This window comes from Octodon degus, unplaced genomic scaffold, assembly GCF_000260255.1.
Source record: "Octodon degus isolate 3935 unplaced genomic scaffold, OctDeg1.0 scaffold00005, whole genome shotgun sequence".
Classification (NCBI taxonomy): Eukaryota; Metazoa; Chordata; class Mammalia; order Rodentia; family Octodontidae; genus Octodon; species Octodon degus.
This window is the reverse complement of record NW_004524581.1, coordinates 8280257-8295413: the sequence shown is the minus strand read 5'-3', so window position 1 is coordinate 8295413 and position 15157 is coordinate 8280257. Positions and strand designations below refer to the sequence as shown.

Here is a 15157-nt window from a genome sequence, read left to right as displayed (position 1 = left end):
ATTGGGTCTTCTGTTTAATTGGCAATGTCAGAAATTATTGACGTGGATTCAGTTTTGATAATTTGTACTTTTCTAGAAATCTGTTCATTTCATCTGTGTTCTATTCTGTGAGAGTAAAGATTCTCAAAGTAGCTATTGATAATCTTCTGAACTTCCACTAGGTTTGTGGTGATTACACCCTTTTCATTCCTTATTCCTTGTATTTGAATTTATTTTTTTTTTTTTTTCCGTTACCAGGGATTGAACTCAGGCCCTTGCGCTTGCCAGGGAAGCGCTTATTCCACTGAGCCATCTCCCCGGCCCCTGTATTTGAATTTTTTCTTTCCTCTTTTTGATGAGGTTAGCTAGGGTCTTATCGATTTTATTTAATCTTTCAAAGAACCAGCTTTTTGATTCGTTAATTCTTCGAGCTCTCTTCTTCATCTCAAATAAATTCATTTCTGCTTTGATTTTTAAGATTTCTTCCTGTCTTTGGGTGCTGGGTTTGGTTTGCTCTTCCTTTTCTAGTTGTTGGAGGTGCAGCACTAGGCGTTTATTTGTTCCCGTTCTGTTTTCTTAATATATGAGTTCACAGCTATAAATTTCCTTCTGAGAACTGCTTTCATCGCATCCCATAAATTCCGATAAGTTGTGTTTGAATTTTCATTGAATTGTAGATATTGTTGAACTTAATCTGTGACCCATTGATTGCTTAGTAGGGTATTGTTTAATTTCCATGTACTTAGGGGGCTTTTCTGGTTTCTTTTGTTGTTTATTTCCAGTTTCATTGCACTGTGGTCAGACAGTATTCATGGGATAATTTGTTTTCTTGCATATTCTTAAGCATGACCTATGGACCAGTATGTGGTCTGTTTTAGAAAATGACCCATGTGCAGCTGAGAAAAATCTGTATATGTCCACTAAGTCCATTTGTTTCAAGCTCTGGTTCAGTTCTGTTACTTTTTGGTAATTTTTTGTCTGGTCACCTATCTTTTTGTGATAAGGGGGTGTCAAGGTCTCTTGTTAAGACTGTGGTATTGGATATTAGATTTTTCATGTCCATTAAGATTTGTTTTATATAGTTGGGTGTTCCCGTGTTTGGTGTATACATATTTATGAGTGTTACCTCTTCCTCTTGAATTTTTCCCCTAACCAGTATGTAGTGGCCTTCTTTATTTCGCTTGATCATTGTTGGTTTGAAGTTGAGACTGTCTGAGAATAGGATTGCTACCCCTGCTTTTTTCTGAGGTGCTGGGGCATGTAGTATTGTGTTCCATCCTTTGACTTTCAGTCTGTGAATGTCTTTATGAGTTAAGTGTGTTTCTTGTATACAGCAGGTTGTTGGATTTTGTTTCCTAATTCACTGTGCTAGTCTATTTATCTTAATTGGTGAATTGAGTCCATTTACATTGATGGTTATAATGGAGATGTGTTGACTTACGATTGACATGTTATTTACCTGTTGTCATTTCCTCCTTTTTCTCCTATGTTTAATTGTTCGCCCTGTTTAGTTGGTTGCTTCTGTTCTCTTTCGTGGAGTTCTGATCATTTTGGTCCCTCTCTAGAACATCTTTCAGGAGCCTGTGTAGGGTTGGCTTTGTCATCATGAAATTCTTTAATTGTTCTTTGTCATAGAAGTATTTCACTTCCCCTTCAATCTTAAAAGAGAGTTTTGCAGGGTATAGTAGTCTGGGCTGGAATTTGTTTTCATAGAGGACCTGAAGTACTCTGCTCCATGCTCTTCTTGCCTTCTTGGTTTGTGAAGAGAAGTCGGCCGTAATTCTGATGAGTTTTCCTTTGAATGTGATCTGCTTCTTTTCTCTAGCGGCTTTCGGTAGATTATTCTTGTGCTGCATTTCTGGGATCTTGACTACTATATGTCTTGGTGTGTTTTTCATTGGGTTGAGGTTCTTTGGCATTCTGTATGCTTCAGTTACCTGAATGTCAGATTGTTTCCTCATATTTGAGAAGTTTTCTGCTATTACTTCTGCCCATATTTTTTTAATGTCTTTTGTATTGACTCCTTCTTTCTCATTGATGTCTATTAGTCTCACATTGTTCATCTTTGCATCGTCTTGCAAGTGATGAATTATTTTTTCCTGCATCCTAGTTGTTTTTAAGAGATCTTTTCTTACCTTTTCACTAGCTGCACCAGTGTCTTCAAGATCTGAAACTGTCTTTACTTTCATTCAAACGGCTTTGCAAGCTTGTGATTGAGATTTTAAGTTCCTCTTTATCTGTTTGACTCTGCTTCATGGAATCTATTTCTTTCCTGTATTGCTCATTCAAGGCATCCTTCATTTTTCTAATCTTCTCCATTTTTTAATCAGTGTCTTCTTTAGAAGCAGCTATTAATTCTTTTACTGCAGAGTTTTTTTCAGATTTGGTTTCCTCCATATGTTTTTGTATTTGATTCTTTACTTCAGATGGTATGAATTCAGAGATTTCTTTTTTTATTTCAGAAGTTAATTCTGTTGAGTTCCTCTATACCTTTCTGCTGTTGCTTATTTACTTTTGATGCTATTAATTCACATATTTCAGCTGAGCTAGTGTTCTCTGCACTTTTTCTGCATGGGCATTGGGTTTCCGCCACGTTCCTGCATTTGATTCTTTACTGCAGATGGTATTAATTCAGAGATTTCTTTTTTTATTTCCGATCAGAATTCTTCTATATCTTTCTGCAGTTGTTTCTTTATTTCAGATGCTGTTGATTGGTTTCAGCTGTGTGATTCCCAATTTGTTCTGTACTAGTGTCCTCTGCACTTGTGGGTGGGCTTGGGTTCTGGGATTGCATTTTGCTCCTTCTCATCATTTTGTATAGTACTGTCTTCTGACCTTTATTGTAAAGCTTTGGTTCAGTTATAACCTTAGCACCTACTGAAATTCAGGTGCAGATCTACAAAGTTCGAATTTATCCCGTTGTGCCTGGCTCGGGTCTGGCTGCTGTGCTCAGCTCCTTCCTGCTGCAGCCCTTGGGAGTGAACCTCTTGTGCCCCTCTGGCTAGATGTTCTGCTCCTGGACTAGCTGGGTGCTTCTGTCCCCTACTGTCTCTGCAGGGACTGCAGCTGCAGAGTTTCACCCCAGGCCTGAGCTGAGGCCTGAGCTGAGTCTGAAGGGGACAAAGGGGTGTAGGGGAGAGGGGAAGCTCTCCCACACACTTACTGGGCCTGGGCTAGGGCTGGATCTGGGGGTCTCGAGAACACGGCAGAAGTTCTAACTCCTTACTCACTGGGCGGGCGTTTGGGGGGGAGCTGTAGAGTGGTGATGGCATCCCAAGGGTGCGGAAGAGGGTATCACTCATGCTGCGTGCCTGGGTTTGGACCGGATAGGTCCTGTGGACCTTAATTTATTTGTACATGTTTGCAATTCATATAATTTACAATCGTCTTGGGGAGTGTTTACATGAACACTGTGTAGCATGTTTTCTTTCCTTTTTAAAATCTCTTTCCCCTTCCCACCTTCCTCCTCCAGTTCCCTTGTTTTATATTTCATTCTTGTTGATGTCATCTGTCTTAGCTCATGCTATGGCGCATAATGTTCACTTTGGTCAGGTTACCAGGTTCCTGTCTGTAACATGTCTTCATTCTAGTTTCCCTTCCTTTCCTCCTTACTCCTTTCCCTTGGACCACTTTTCTGTGTTGTGAGAGATCCATTCCCTTGTCCCTGTCTCTGTTCCTCATCATTTTGTTTGTATTTCTCTTCACCTGAAAAAGAGATACCAAATGATATTCAGATTGTGTTTGTTTCATTTCACAATGTTATATTTTTTTTCCAGGTATAGCCAATTTCCTACATGTGTCTTAAATTTGTCATTCTTTGTAGTTGAGTAGTATTCCATTTTATATCAGTGCCACATTTTCTTGTTCCACTCGTCTGTTGGTGGGTAGACAGGCTGCTTCCATACACATTGGTGTGCAGGTGTCATGGTAGTGCGATGACTTAAGCTCTTTGAGGAAGACATCTATTAGGGTGAAGCTGGGTCATATGGAATTTCTAATTTCAGTTCTTGAGTAATCACCATACTGATTGCCATAATTCTTGTACTAGTTTGCATTCTTCTCAACAATGGGGGGGGAGTATTCTTCTACCATGGCCTTGCCAGCATTTGTTAGCATTTAATTTCTTCAGGAGTGCCATTCTTTCTGGAATGAGATGGAATCTGAGTTGTTTTAATTTGCATTTCTTTAATGGTCAGAGATGTTGAACAGCAGAAGAATCCATCAGTACAGTGAAAAGACACCTACAGAATGGGAGAAGTTTTGTCGGCTTCTGCTCAGATGTAGGACCAATATTTTGGAATATGAAAAAAAAAAAATCAAAAGTTAAGTCACCTGAAATTAAAGATGCAGTCAAAAAATGGGCGAGAGAGATGAAAATATACTTCACAGAAGACAAATGGCCAACAAATAAAAAATCTCTCAGCTTTTCATGCATGTTACCTTTTTTCTTTTAGCCTTTAACATAGTTATTTTAAGTTCATCTGTCTGAGAATTCTAGTATCAGTGTTAGCTCTGAAACTAGTTTGTATATTGCTTTATCTTTAGACAGTGTTCTTTTTCTTGCTTACTCACTTGTTCTGTAAATTTTACTAAATTCTGGTGGTTAGCACATGCTGCAGTAGGATTGCTGCAACTGAAACCAACAGTATTTATTCCTGAAATGCATACCTCCTTTGATTTACTGTTATTTTGGTGATTTAAGGCACTTTAGTCAGAAATAGATTGAATTTTGTTGTTGTTAAGTTTTACTGTCCAAGGGCCAACCAGGTTGCTCAGCAGGATTAAAGTACCTGTTTAGACAGCTGTAGGGAACAGAGTTTGATCCCAGTGTGCCCTGCTGGCCCTAACCCCAGGGCACACTGAGGCAGTGATTGAGACTGGGCATTGTGTCGTGTGCCTGTAATCCCAGTGCTTGGGAGGCTGATTATGTATAGTGAGACCTTGTAGACCCTGTACTAAATACATAAAAATAAAGAAATAGGGCCGGGGAGATGGCTCAGTGGAATAAGCACTTCCCTGGTAAGCGCAAGGGCCTGAGTTCAATCCCCGGTTCCACCAATAAAATAAAATAAAATAAAAATAAAGAAATAAATTTACTGTCCAGTATGGATTGTTTGTATCTCCAAGGTTAAAGTCTCTCCCTCTTGCCTATAGGATTTTTTTTTGTTGTTGTTTTTGTTTTTGTTTTTGAGGTGGGTGATGATGAACCCAAGGCCTTTGAATTTAGCTACGTCCTCCTGCCCTTTTTATTTTTATTTATGAATAAACTAAGTTGCCCAGGGTAGGTCGCAACCTGCAGCTTTCCTGCCTTCCCAGGTTGCTGGAACCACAGTGTACACCACCACACTTGACTGCAGACAGAACTTTTATGGAGGTAGTGAGGTTAAAAGAGGTCCTAAAGGGACAGCTCTGCTCTCACAAGACTGTCCTAAGAGGAGACACTAGAGAGCGGCTCTCTTTCAACCTTACAAGGATGCTATGTGAAAATGGCCTGTGAGCTAAGAGTCTTCACCAGCTGCTGGTCCAGCAGTGCCTTGATCTGAGTCTTCTGGCCTTCCAAGCTACTGGGAGTAAGTATGTACTATCATGTAGAGAGTCCTTCCTGGTCCTCCTCTTGGTCCAAGGACTTTATATCTGTAATCCCAAGGAAAAGTTATTGGGATTCTATCAGATTAATTCCAGTCTACCACTTCCAATGCAAACCACAGTGAGAATAAAGACACTAAAGCATATTTATCATTATGGGGAGCCAGCAGGCCCTAAGTACAACCACAAAGATGGCTGTCTGGAATAAAGGCCTCGACCCAGGGCCAAATCCAGGTTTCATTCAGTCATAAAGGAGGAGTGGCTTGAGGATGAATTACTGCGAATGGTAGGAAGTAGGTAAGTATTGTGAGCTGGGTTAGGTAGGAGGCCTATATTTACCTCTGCATTGTGCAGAGAGAACATGCAGAGAGTAGTCTGCATCACACAGTTGAGATAGTATCTCATGTTTGGGGTCTGGTGCTTCAGCTCTGATTTGTAACCTTTCAAGCCCCAGAAAGTCATAGCCTCTATCTCAAAACTCGATCCAAGCCAACAGCGTGGGGCATTAGTTCTTCCTCTGTCCTGTCTCCACACAGCTCATATTAAAGAGCAGCAGGTGTGGGTTATCAGGGAAACGTGTGCTGTCTTCAAAGCCTACCATGAGCATCTTGACTAGACTGATACGTATTGCTTAAAGCCAACTGAAGGGATAAGGAAAAGTCCTAGCCAGCTCTGTACCTATCAGTACGTGGAAATAGGGTCAGGCACAGCCAAAATGGAGACAATTGCTCTTTGAAGGAGAGTCCTCAGGTGGCCCTCCACACTGTTGAAGCTGACCACTCTGGCATTTTGTGTGGCAACCCAGAGTGACTCATCCACAGCCAGTGCACCATGGATTTGAAATTCCTCTGGTTTTACTTCATGGGGGTTAGGGTGGAGACGGCACGCCAGGGCATTTTTCTCAGTACTTCTGTTTAACTCTGCTTTGTCTTTTGTACACCCATGCCTGAGAGAGAGTTTTCTCGTTGCTTGTACCCATGCCCCTAGTGTATGTGGGGTACTGTTGGTTTTTGCCTGATGATTGCTAGCCTGATGCTGGGCAGTAGGTTTTTTTCTGTTTTCTGGTCCAGTCTCAGTGAAAGGCAAGCCTTGTGGCCCTGAGTCGGCCGGTGAGGGGCTCGTTCAGGACCCTGCCCTTCTGCTGTGGGGGGTCAGCTTTTGTTTTGTGTCTTTTCAGTCCTTTTGTGCTAGTTCTGAAGTTAGGACTTAGTATAGTTTATTTCACTTGAACTTATAACCCTAGCTCCCTAGAGTTAGGGGATAATTTGTTTTTTAAACTGTTCCACAGTCACAGTGGATCTTCCTGTACCTTAGGGACCACAGGGTTTGCTGTTGTTACCCTGGTAAGGCCTTTTTTTTCACAGGGGAAAAGGGTCTTTCTCTCTTAGAGAAGTAGTATTTCCCTCCTGATGGTCTGTACCTTTGAGGATAACTCTTTCTGGATTTCTGACCTGGCCCAGTGTTTTTCCTTAAAGCCCAGAAGGGAAGCCCCTGGAGCAGATGCTCCAGGTACGTAAGCCTGGGCATTGGTGCCTCAGCCTGTCCTGCTCTTGGCTGCATTCATTCCTGTAAACTTTTACCTCAATCATTCACCTCCTTGTAAGGCAGCTCCATCTTGCCCTGCTTTTCCACAGACGAGCCAGTGTTCCCACCTGCTTTTTCTATATCTTTCCTTAGATTTTTTTGCTTTTTGTTAAATTAATTTTAGTTAATGATTTCGAGAAAAGTTACAATGTTGTGAATTATCTGGTTTTTTTGTTTTGTTTTATTTTAGGTGGGAGCAGTGCTGTTTGCAGCTTTCTGTATCCTAGGTCCACAATGGAAGCCTGAAAATCTCTTTATGATCTTTCTACCGTTTGACACTGCAACTGCATGCTTTTTGAAGTGCTTGATAATACCCACAGATTCTAATGCTCTGTTCCTTTTTTCTTTTTAGGAACTCTTTCTCTTGGCTTTAATTTACCTATTTGCTGTCCATCTTAATATTCATTACTGTTTCTTAATATTTGTTGCTCTTCTGTGATTACTTGTTAGCTCAATCCTAAAATTAAAATTTCATATATTCTTTTTAGTTCTAAAGCTTCTCTTTTTAGTTTGTATTTCTCTCCTAAAATGCCTCATTTTTTTCAGTGTTTGTTTTTCCCCTATAATTCCCTTAGCATATTCAGGAATTTTGTTTCAGTATCTTTGTTCATTGTAATCATTGGGTCAACTATGTCACCTAATTATTACATTTTCTTTCTCTCTCTCTCTCTCTCTCTCTCTCTCTCTCTCTCTCTCTCTCTCTCTTTTTGGTGGTCCTGGGGATTGAACTCAGGACCTTGTGCTTGCCAGGCATGCGCTTATTCCACTGAGCTATATCCCCAGCCCACATTTTCTCTTGATATTTTTAATATGTCTCAATTTTCTGTTTAAAGCATTTAAAGAACATTGGTAAGTGAAGACAGTTTTTTTGTTTTCTTTTTTTCATAGAGTACATGCCTGTTTTAGTTACTTTCTTGTTGCTAGGGCAGAATACCACAAGTCCTAGGAGGAAGGGTTTATTCTGGCTCCAAGACAGAGGGGCGTGGCAGAGAGCAGCAGTTCTCTGCTCCACAGGTGGAAAGTACAAGGTTTCTTCCTTTCCCTTTTCACACCATGTAGACTACAAGCCTGTTGGTCAGTACGCTACAGCCTGGGTAGGTCTTTCCTCTTCAGCCATCCCATTACTCCGAACTATGCTAAACCAGTTAGTGGGCTAAACCAGTATAACACACCCAGTCCAGTCACTCCCTAAAGCCCCTGGTGAGTGCACAAGGCTTTGCGGGGGGATGTTTAAACTGTAACAATGAACTTTCTCTGTTATGTGAGGGCTAATAAATATTTCCTGCTGGCATTTAGTAGAACTGGTGCTACACTGCAGTCAACCTTTTAAGATGCCTTTTTAAAAAAATCTTGACAGTTTTTGAGTTTGGTGGAGGTCAGGGTGAAGATTTGGCTTCACTTTCAGATGCTGTTGGTTTATGTTGGATCTTGGAATTTAGAGATTACCACTTCCTTCTTACAAAACTCGAAGGATTATGTTGTAAGGTGAGTAGTGGACTCAACAATATATTTTTGTGTTGGGGCTTTTGTGATTTTTGCTTTTTGTTTTTTGGCGGAACCAGAGATTGAACTCAGGCCCTTGCTCTTGCCAGGGAAGCGCTTATTCTACTGAGCCATCTCCCTGGCCCACTTCTGTGTTACAATCCATAATTCATCCTTCTATCCCACACTGTTATGTATAGCTTGAGGAACTTCTACTTTCCTCATAAAATCTACTTGTTTGAAGGGAAACTCACCTTTAGCTAGAACAGGCATTTGTCTCAAAGCAGCTGTGGCCCTCTGCTTGTGAATACCCTTGTTTTCACAGTGGAATTGTGTTTATGAAGGCTTCTTTGCATCTGTCACTCCATTAGTCCCAGAGGGAGTGTCATAACCACAGGAATAAAGGTTGTGTCCTAAGTCCCAGCCTTCATTCTCTTTAGTAATTTTTATGTGCTTTATAATGTCCTTGACTTCCTCAAATGTTTTGACTATTTATCAACTAATCGTATCCATAGGTATTAATATTTACCTTCTTTCTAGTCTGTGTCTAGGTCTTAAACTTGATTTTCTTCCTTGAAACCTTTTGCTTTGCTTTTGTTGATTAAATTCTACATTGTTAAATAATTAAACATCCTTAATGTGTGCAAAGAAATAGAAACTCAAGTGCAATGTTTTATCATAATTCTAAATAGATTTTTTTGAACTATATTTTAGCTAGCGTGATTTTGTGAAATTTGGTTATGTGAAAATTTAATATTTAAGTTAGGAAATGGGCATTTAGGATTCCAGGGATAGAGCTAGTTAATACATGCATAGTGGTGTTTACAGAAGGCTTTCCTTTTGTGTGGGAGGTCACAGAAATGCTCTGGTTCTGTCCTGTGGTTGGTGCTTGATTTTAGCCCCCTCTCTTCCCAGTGGCCAGATAATTCATGTACTCTGTGTGCACCTGCACACAGTGTATCTGACTCAGGAAATTTTTTTTTTTTTTTTTTTTTTTTTTTTTTTTTTTTTAATAGATAACAGAGACTTAAAATACTTTACCAAGTAGGGCATTCTGTTTAGTTACTGTTAACATACATTTGATTTCTGTGTATGAAAGTTGGATCAATTTGTGCTATAGCTTTTAGCTTGTTTCTTTTTACCAGAACTTAGCATCTCATAACAAATCTGTCACTGAGGAATTTCTAAACAAATTTACACATTTGCTGTATTTATTATAGAGTCTGAGGGGGCTATCAAGGAGTAATGATTAGAGACAATAAAGTTATGTGATTTAATGTGTGTTCTGGTGCTTTGCATACAGTAAGTACTGAAACAGCTTGTTGAGTGTTAACCTTTCTGAAAGAAATAAAAATAAACCATTAAATTTATGAAACTGGTTTACCTGGTCCCTCAGGAACAAATCTATCTTGTGAAACAAGTTTGTTTGTTTTTTCCTCCCCTGTATTTGGGACAGGTTCTACAGGGTTTCACTATGTAGGTTGGACTTGTAGTGATCCTCCTGTTTTCAGCCTCCCAAGTGCTGGGATTATAGGCGAGTGCTACCACACCCAGCCTCAATTGCTGTCTCAGCACACCCACGGGCGGGACCGGCACAGCATGCCAGGGATCGAACCCCAGCTGCTACACTCTAAGGAGAGGCTTTAGTCAGCTGAGCTATCAGGCTGGCCCTGAAACAAGGTTTATTATAATTAAAGCATTAAATTTCTGTCTCATAGGAATATTGCAACATCCAGATGGCACAGTGTTGAAACAGTTACAGCCACCTCCAAGGGGCCCAAGAGAGCTGGAATTTTATGATATGGTAAGTAAGGTAAGATTTGTTTTGCTGTATTCTAAGTGTTTTTCAGCATTTTCTGGTGGTAACTCACAGTAAAAAAATACATTGGACAATATGTCCCAGTTTACTGCGTATAAAAGACCTTCATGGCATTGTTTGTCTTTTACTGTATGTGATATAGTCTAGTATTTTTTGTTCTACTCATTTCTTAAAGATTCTTATTCTGAATCACTAAATTGATTTCAATCAAGGAGTTGTGAACCCACAATTTGAAAAACACTTGGCTGGGTGTGTTTGTAGTTCTCAGAAATGCTAAGTTAAAGAAGTGTTTTTTTCCTATAGAGTTCCTTACAGTCTGCAGTGTGCTAACTTGCGTGGTAAATCTCCAAAGGGGAGAAGAGGGCATCCTTAACATCTAATTAACCATGTAACTGAGAATGTTTTTATTTTAGTGTGTTCACAATGTTCTGTGACTTCCCCTCTTATCTAATTTCAAAGTGTTTTCATTGCTCAAAAGAAAAATCCTTGGGTTGGAGATGTTCAGTGATAAAGCACTTGGGTAGCATGCTAGAGTCCCTGGCTTCTGTCTCCAGCATTGTAGCACCAGGTTGAGGAGGCAGTTGACAAAAATGGATTTATAGCCAGATGTGTGGCACACACTTGTAGTGCTAGCTCCTTGAGAGCCAGAGCAGGAAGAATGCAAATTTGAGGTCAACCTTGGCAACTTAACAAGACCCTTCTTCAAAATCAGATCTGCAAGAAGGGCTGGGGATGTAACTCAGTGCTAGAATGCTTGTCCAGCCTTCATGAGGCCCCAGGTTCGGTCCCCAGTGTGGGAGGTGGTGGGAGAAGAAAACTGTGTACCCTCTGTCAGGTGAGCCATGCTGCTGCATTGCCACCAATCTGTATTCTTTGAATTTGCCTGTTCATAGCAGTGTTAGTGGGTTTTGGGGTTTCCTTACAGAGGCAGTTTCTGGGTTTTTCTTGTTTTAAGAATTGGTCAAAACAAATGCAAAAGGTAAAAAATGTATTCTGTTATTAAAGACAGGAAAAAAAACAGGCTTTGCAGAATAAGTTTGGGCCAAGTAAAAGTGTGTATAATCACACTACAGCATGTGAGCGGACTGCAGTGCAGGCAGAACATAGCAGTCAGAGCTCAGTGAACGCTGTCTTGTAGCTCCCACTACTCAGGCTGACCTCAGTTGTAGGGTCCTATCACAAACGTGCTCAGGTTCTCTGGAGGAATTGAAGGTGCCCCTTTCTAATTGGGTCCCTGGCCAAAGCTCTGGGAACTGTTCAGCACACGTGTCCTGAAATTTTGTAATTGACAGATCACTTCCTCTTCCCCAAACCAGATCGCCATGCTCTAGTCACCCACTGTAGAAAGCCCTCTGGACCTCTTTGGCCCAGAGGAGTTTGCATTTGTAATTCCAGGGGAAAATTATTGTAATTCCAGTAGGTAGTTCCAGTCTTCTACTTCCAGTGCAATCCATGGCGAGAATAAAGAAACTAACACACATCTGTGGATGTGGGCAGCCAAGCGCCCCCAAGTCCAGTTAGAACAATGGCTGACCAGAACAGAGGTCTCTACCTAGGACTGGACCTGGGTTTTATTAATTGGTGAACAGGGCAGTGGGTGTGAACCCTGAGAGAGTGGGGAGTACAGTGCTGTGAGCTTGTCCAGGGAGCAGGCGGACAGCGCCTCCGCAGTATGTAGAGAGGGGTACACAGAAAGTGGGATCTGCATGCGCAACTTGAGGAAGCACCTTGTTCTTAGGGGTCGGAGCCTCATCTTTGATGTGTAATTGTCCTGGCTGAGATATATTATGGCTCAATCCCAGCCCAGCTCTTGGTCCGCCTAGCTCCCGTGTACTGGTTGGAGGCTGTGGGTAGGGTGGCTCTGACCTATCGTGTTGCCCCTCCCACCATTGCTCTGATGACCACACATGAGCATGTGGGCTAGACCCAGTGCAGTGCTTAAGCTACTTGAGGGGATGAATACTGTGGCCAGCTCTGTACATAGCAATACGTGGAATCAGGGCCTATTTAGCCAAAGTGGAGACAGATGCTCTTCTAAGGAGAGCCCACCTGGTGGTCTTCTACAACCCACCCCAGTAATTTTGTGAATGGAGTCATATAAACTGTGACCTCTTGTGTTTAGGTTCATCTGTCTCATAGCATGTGCAGGTGCTTCATTTATTGTTAGTAACTGTATAGTATTCTGTTGTGCTTATATACATTTTGCTCACCCATTCACTTATTAGACATTTGGGTTAGCTTACCTGTTTTGTTAGTTGTGCTGCCATGTTCCTGCATGTGTATTTGAGCATGTTTCTATTTCTTTCAAGTACATGTTCAAGGGTGGAATGGTTAGGTCTTTGGTAATACTTGGTTTAATCTTTTGAGGAACTGTCCACTGTTTCTTCTTTTTTTTTTTTAAGGATTTTTGTTGTTCTTCGAATGCCTTCAGGGCACGTTTGGCCAGCGGGAGAGTTGTGAGGTTCGAACTCCAGCAACCTGAGGCTGACAGCTTTGTGGAAGCAGCCACTTAAAGGCCTGAGCTAGGGCCAGGCCCCCGGTCCACTGTTTCTTAAACTGGCTGTAGTCTTTTACATGCCCATCAGCAGCGTGTGAGTGTCCCACTTGCTGTACATGCTCACCATTGCTTGCTTTCCATTTTTGTTTAAATGGCGTCCTAGTGGTTGTGAAATGTTATCTCATCATAGCTTGTTTGAATTTGTATTTCCTTCATTGCTAATGGTAGGTCTTTTCTTTACTGTGAAGGGGCAGGAAGCTACGTTGTCCCCTTGCATGTGGCTGTCCGCCCTCACAGTGTTGTTGGTTGACAGGACAGCATATTCCCCATTAAATTGTTTTAGGGGCTTTGTCAAAAGTCTGCTGACTATAAATGTATGAGAAATGTTTGAGGAATTTTGTTCAGTTCTGCAGGTTAGGCAGGGTGAGTTTGGGGTTGAGAGGCAGTAAATCACTGGCTCATTCTGGCTTATAGGCTTTCTTTCAATTTCATTGATCTAAATGTCTGTCCGTACTCTTTGGTCATTGTAACTATATAATGAATCTTGAAGTTGGGGGAATATAAATCCTCCAGCTTTGTTCTTTTTGAAATCTGTCTTAACTATTTTGGGTTCTTTATATTTCAGTTTGCATTTTAGGGTCAGCTTGTCAGTTTCTGCCAAAAGCCAGTTGGAATTTATTTTTATGGACTTCAATAGATTTGTGTGACAAGTTTTGACATCACATTTTTATCTTTTATTCTTTTAATATTATGTATTGAGAGATTTTATGAGATGACCCTGCTTTTTTTTCTTCTGGGAATAAATTATACTTGGTCAAGGTGTAACTATGTTTCTGTGTCAGTGTATTTGTTTTGTTACTATTTGGTTAAGGCATTTTGCATCTTTATTCATAAGGGCTATTGGTTTGTACTTTTCTTAAAGTGTTAAATGAGATCTCTTAAGCATGTATTTAAGTTCTAAACTGAGCTTAAAATACTAGAGCTGAGCAGATAATACTAGAGTACACGAAAACTCTGAATGTCAGTGTACCATAAACCACTCTGCCACTTACCAATTTATTGCCCTTCAGTTCCAGATTCTCTGTTATTTCCCCTTTGACTATAAGCTCACTTCTTTAAGCATTTCTCATGTATTATGTGGATACCATTAAATATTCTTGGTGGAGAGTGTTGGAGATATATTGTAGGTGGAAGGGCTTTGCTGCTGTCTCATCAGTAGTGCAGGTGACTGATGTGTACTGGACGTACAGATCCTCATAGCCCCAGAGCCCCGGCATGAGGGGCCTTCTGTCAGCTGGCACCTGAGTGCTTTACATTCACCTCCTCTTCATGTGTGTCTCCTGGTGCCAGTGGAGGATGTCTCCCCATGTGTGTCTGCCTGCCTAGCCATCGACTGCCCTGCCTGTATAGTTGCACTGTACTCTTATGGACGCTCCAAGAGCGTCCTTCCCAAGGTGCTCTCTCAACTGTAGGACCTTAAGGAATTCTCTTTATGTCTTATAGTCTTCTATTGGTGCTTAATAATTCTTTATAGTAAATGTCCATTGCTTATACCATGGTGAGGTTTCTCATTTTGGCCTTCAGACTGATGCATATTCTCTTATGGGAGAAGTTATCAGAAGATCGTATGTAGTCGTACAGTTTATGGGATGCCTCTTGTGCATTTCAGAACACTTTAGAAGTTTTTTTCAGAATACTGTATATAATTTAAACTTGCCATGCTGTATAAAAATGTATTTGAATAGAAAACTCACATGCTTTTCACAGCTTTATGCTTGAACTATATGCTGTAAAGATGGGGATGTCTATGAATATTTAGGCATTGCACTAATCTAATGTTCTGTTTTCCAAGCTAATACTTGTGGTTCCTGGCTACATAATCAATGAAACTGGTTAGTGTCTATGTGTCTGTTTGTACCAGTTTCTTTCTTTTTTGGGGTACTGGCAATTGAACTCGGGACCTCATGCTTGCCAGGCAGGCACTGTGTCCCAGTTCCTGTGAGGTATCCTGTGTGGCTTTAAATTTGCTGGTATGTTTGATTCCCCCTATGTATTGTTTTATCTTCAGTCTGTTTTGTGAGTCTATCATTAAAGTATACCCATTCACTGTTGTGTTTTGAATTGTAGATGGTTTTTGTTTTTGTGTTGTAGTTGGACTAAGTACTACATATGTGAAAGTGTGCGAATAATTTTTTCCATTGGAAGTTCTT

The 15157-nt window shown here is 40.8% G+C and overlaps 1 protein-coding gene across 2 annotated transcripts in view; it reads left to right on the top strand.

The window, feature by feature from the left end:
• The window catches only part of Ipmk (inositol polyphosphate multikinase), a 70833-nt gene that overhangs the window by 19523 nt on the left and 36153 nt on the right, over nucleotides 1–15157 (top strand). The window contains exon 2 of one of the 2 annotated variants that reach the window (XM_023722462.1): nucleotides 10350–10444. In XM_023722462.1, coding sequence (XP_023578230.1) covers nucleotides 10350–10444 — 95 coding nt within the window. The remainder of the gene's footprint in view (nucleotides 1–10349; nucleotides 10445–15157) is intronic. The other variant, XM_004623949.1, reaches the window with a different exon arrangement.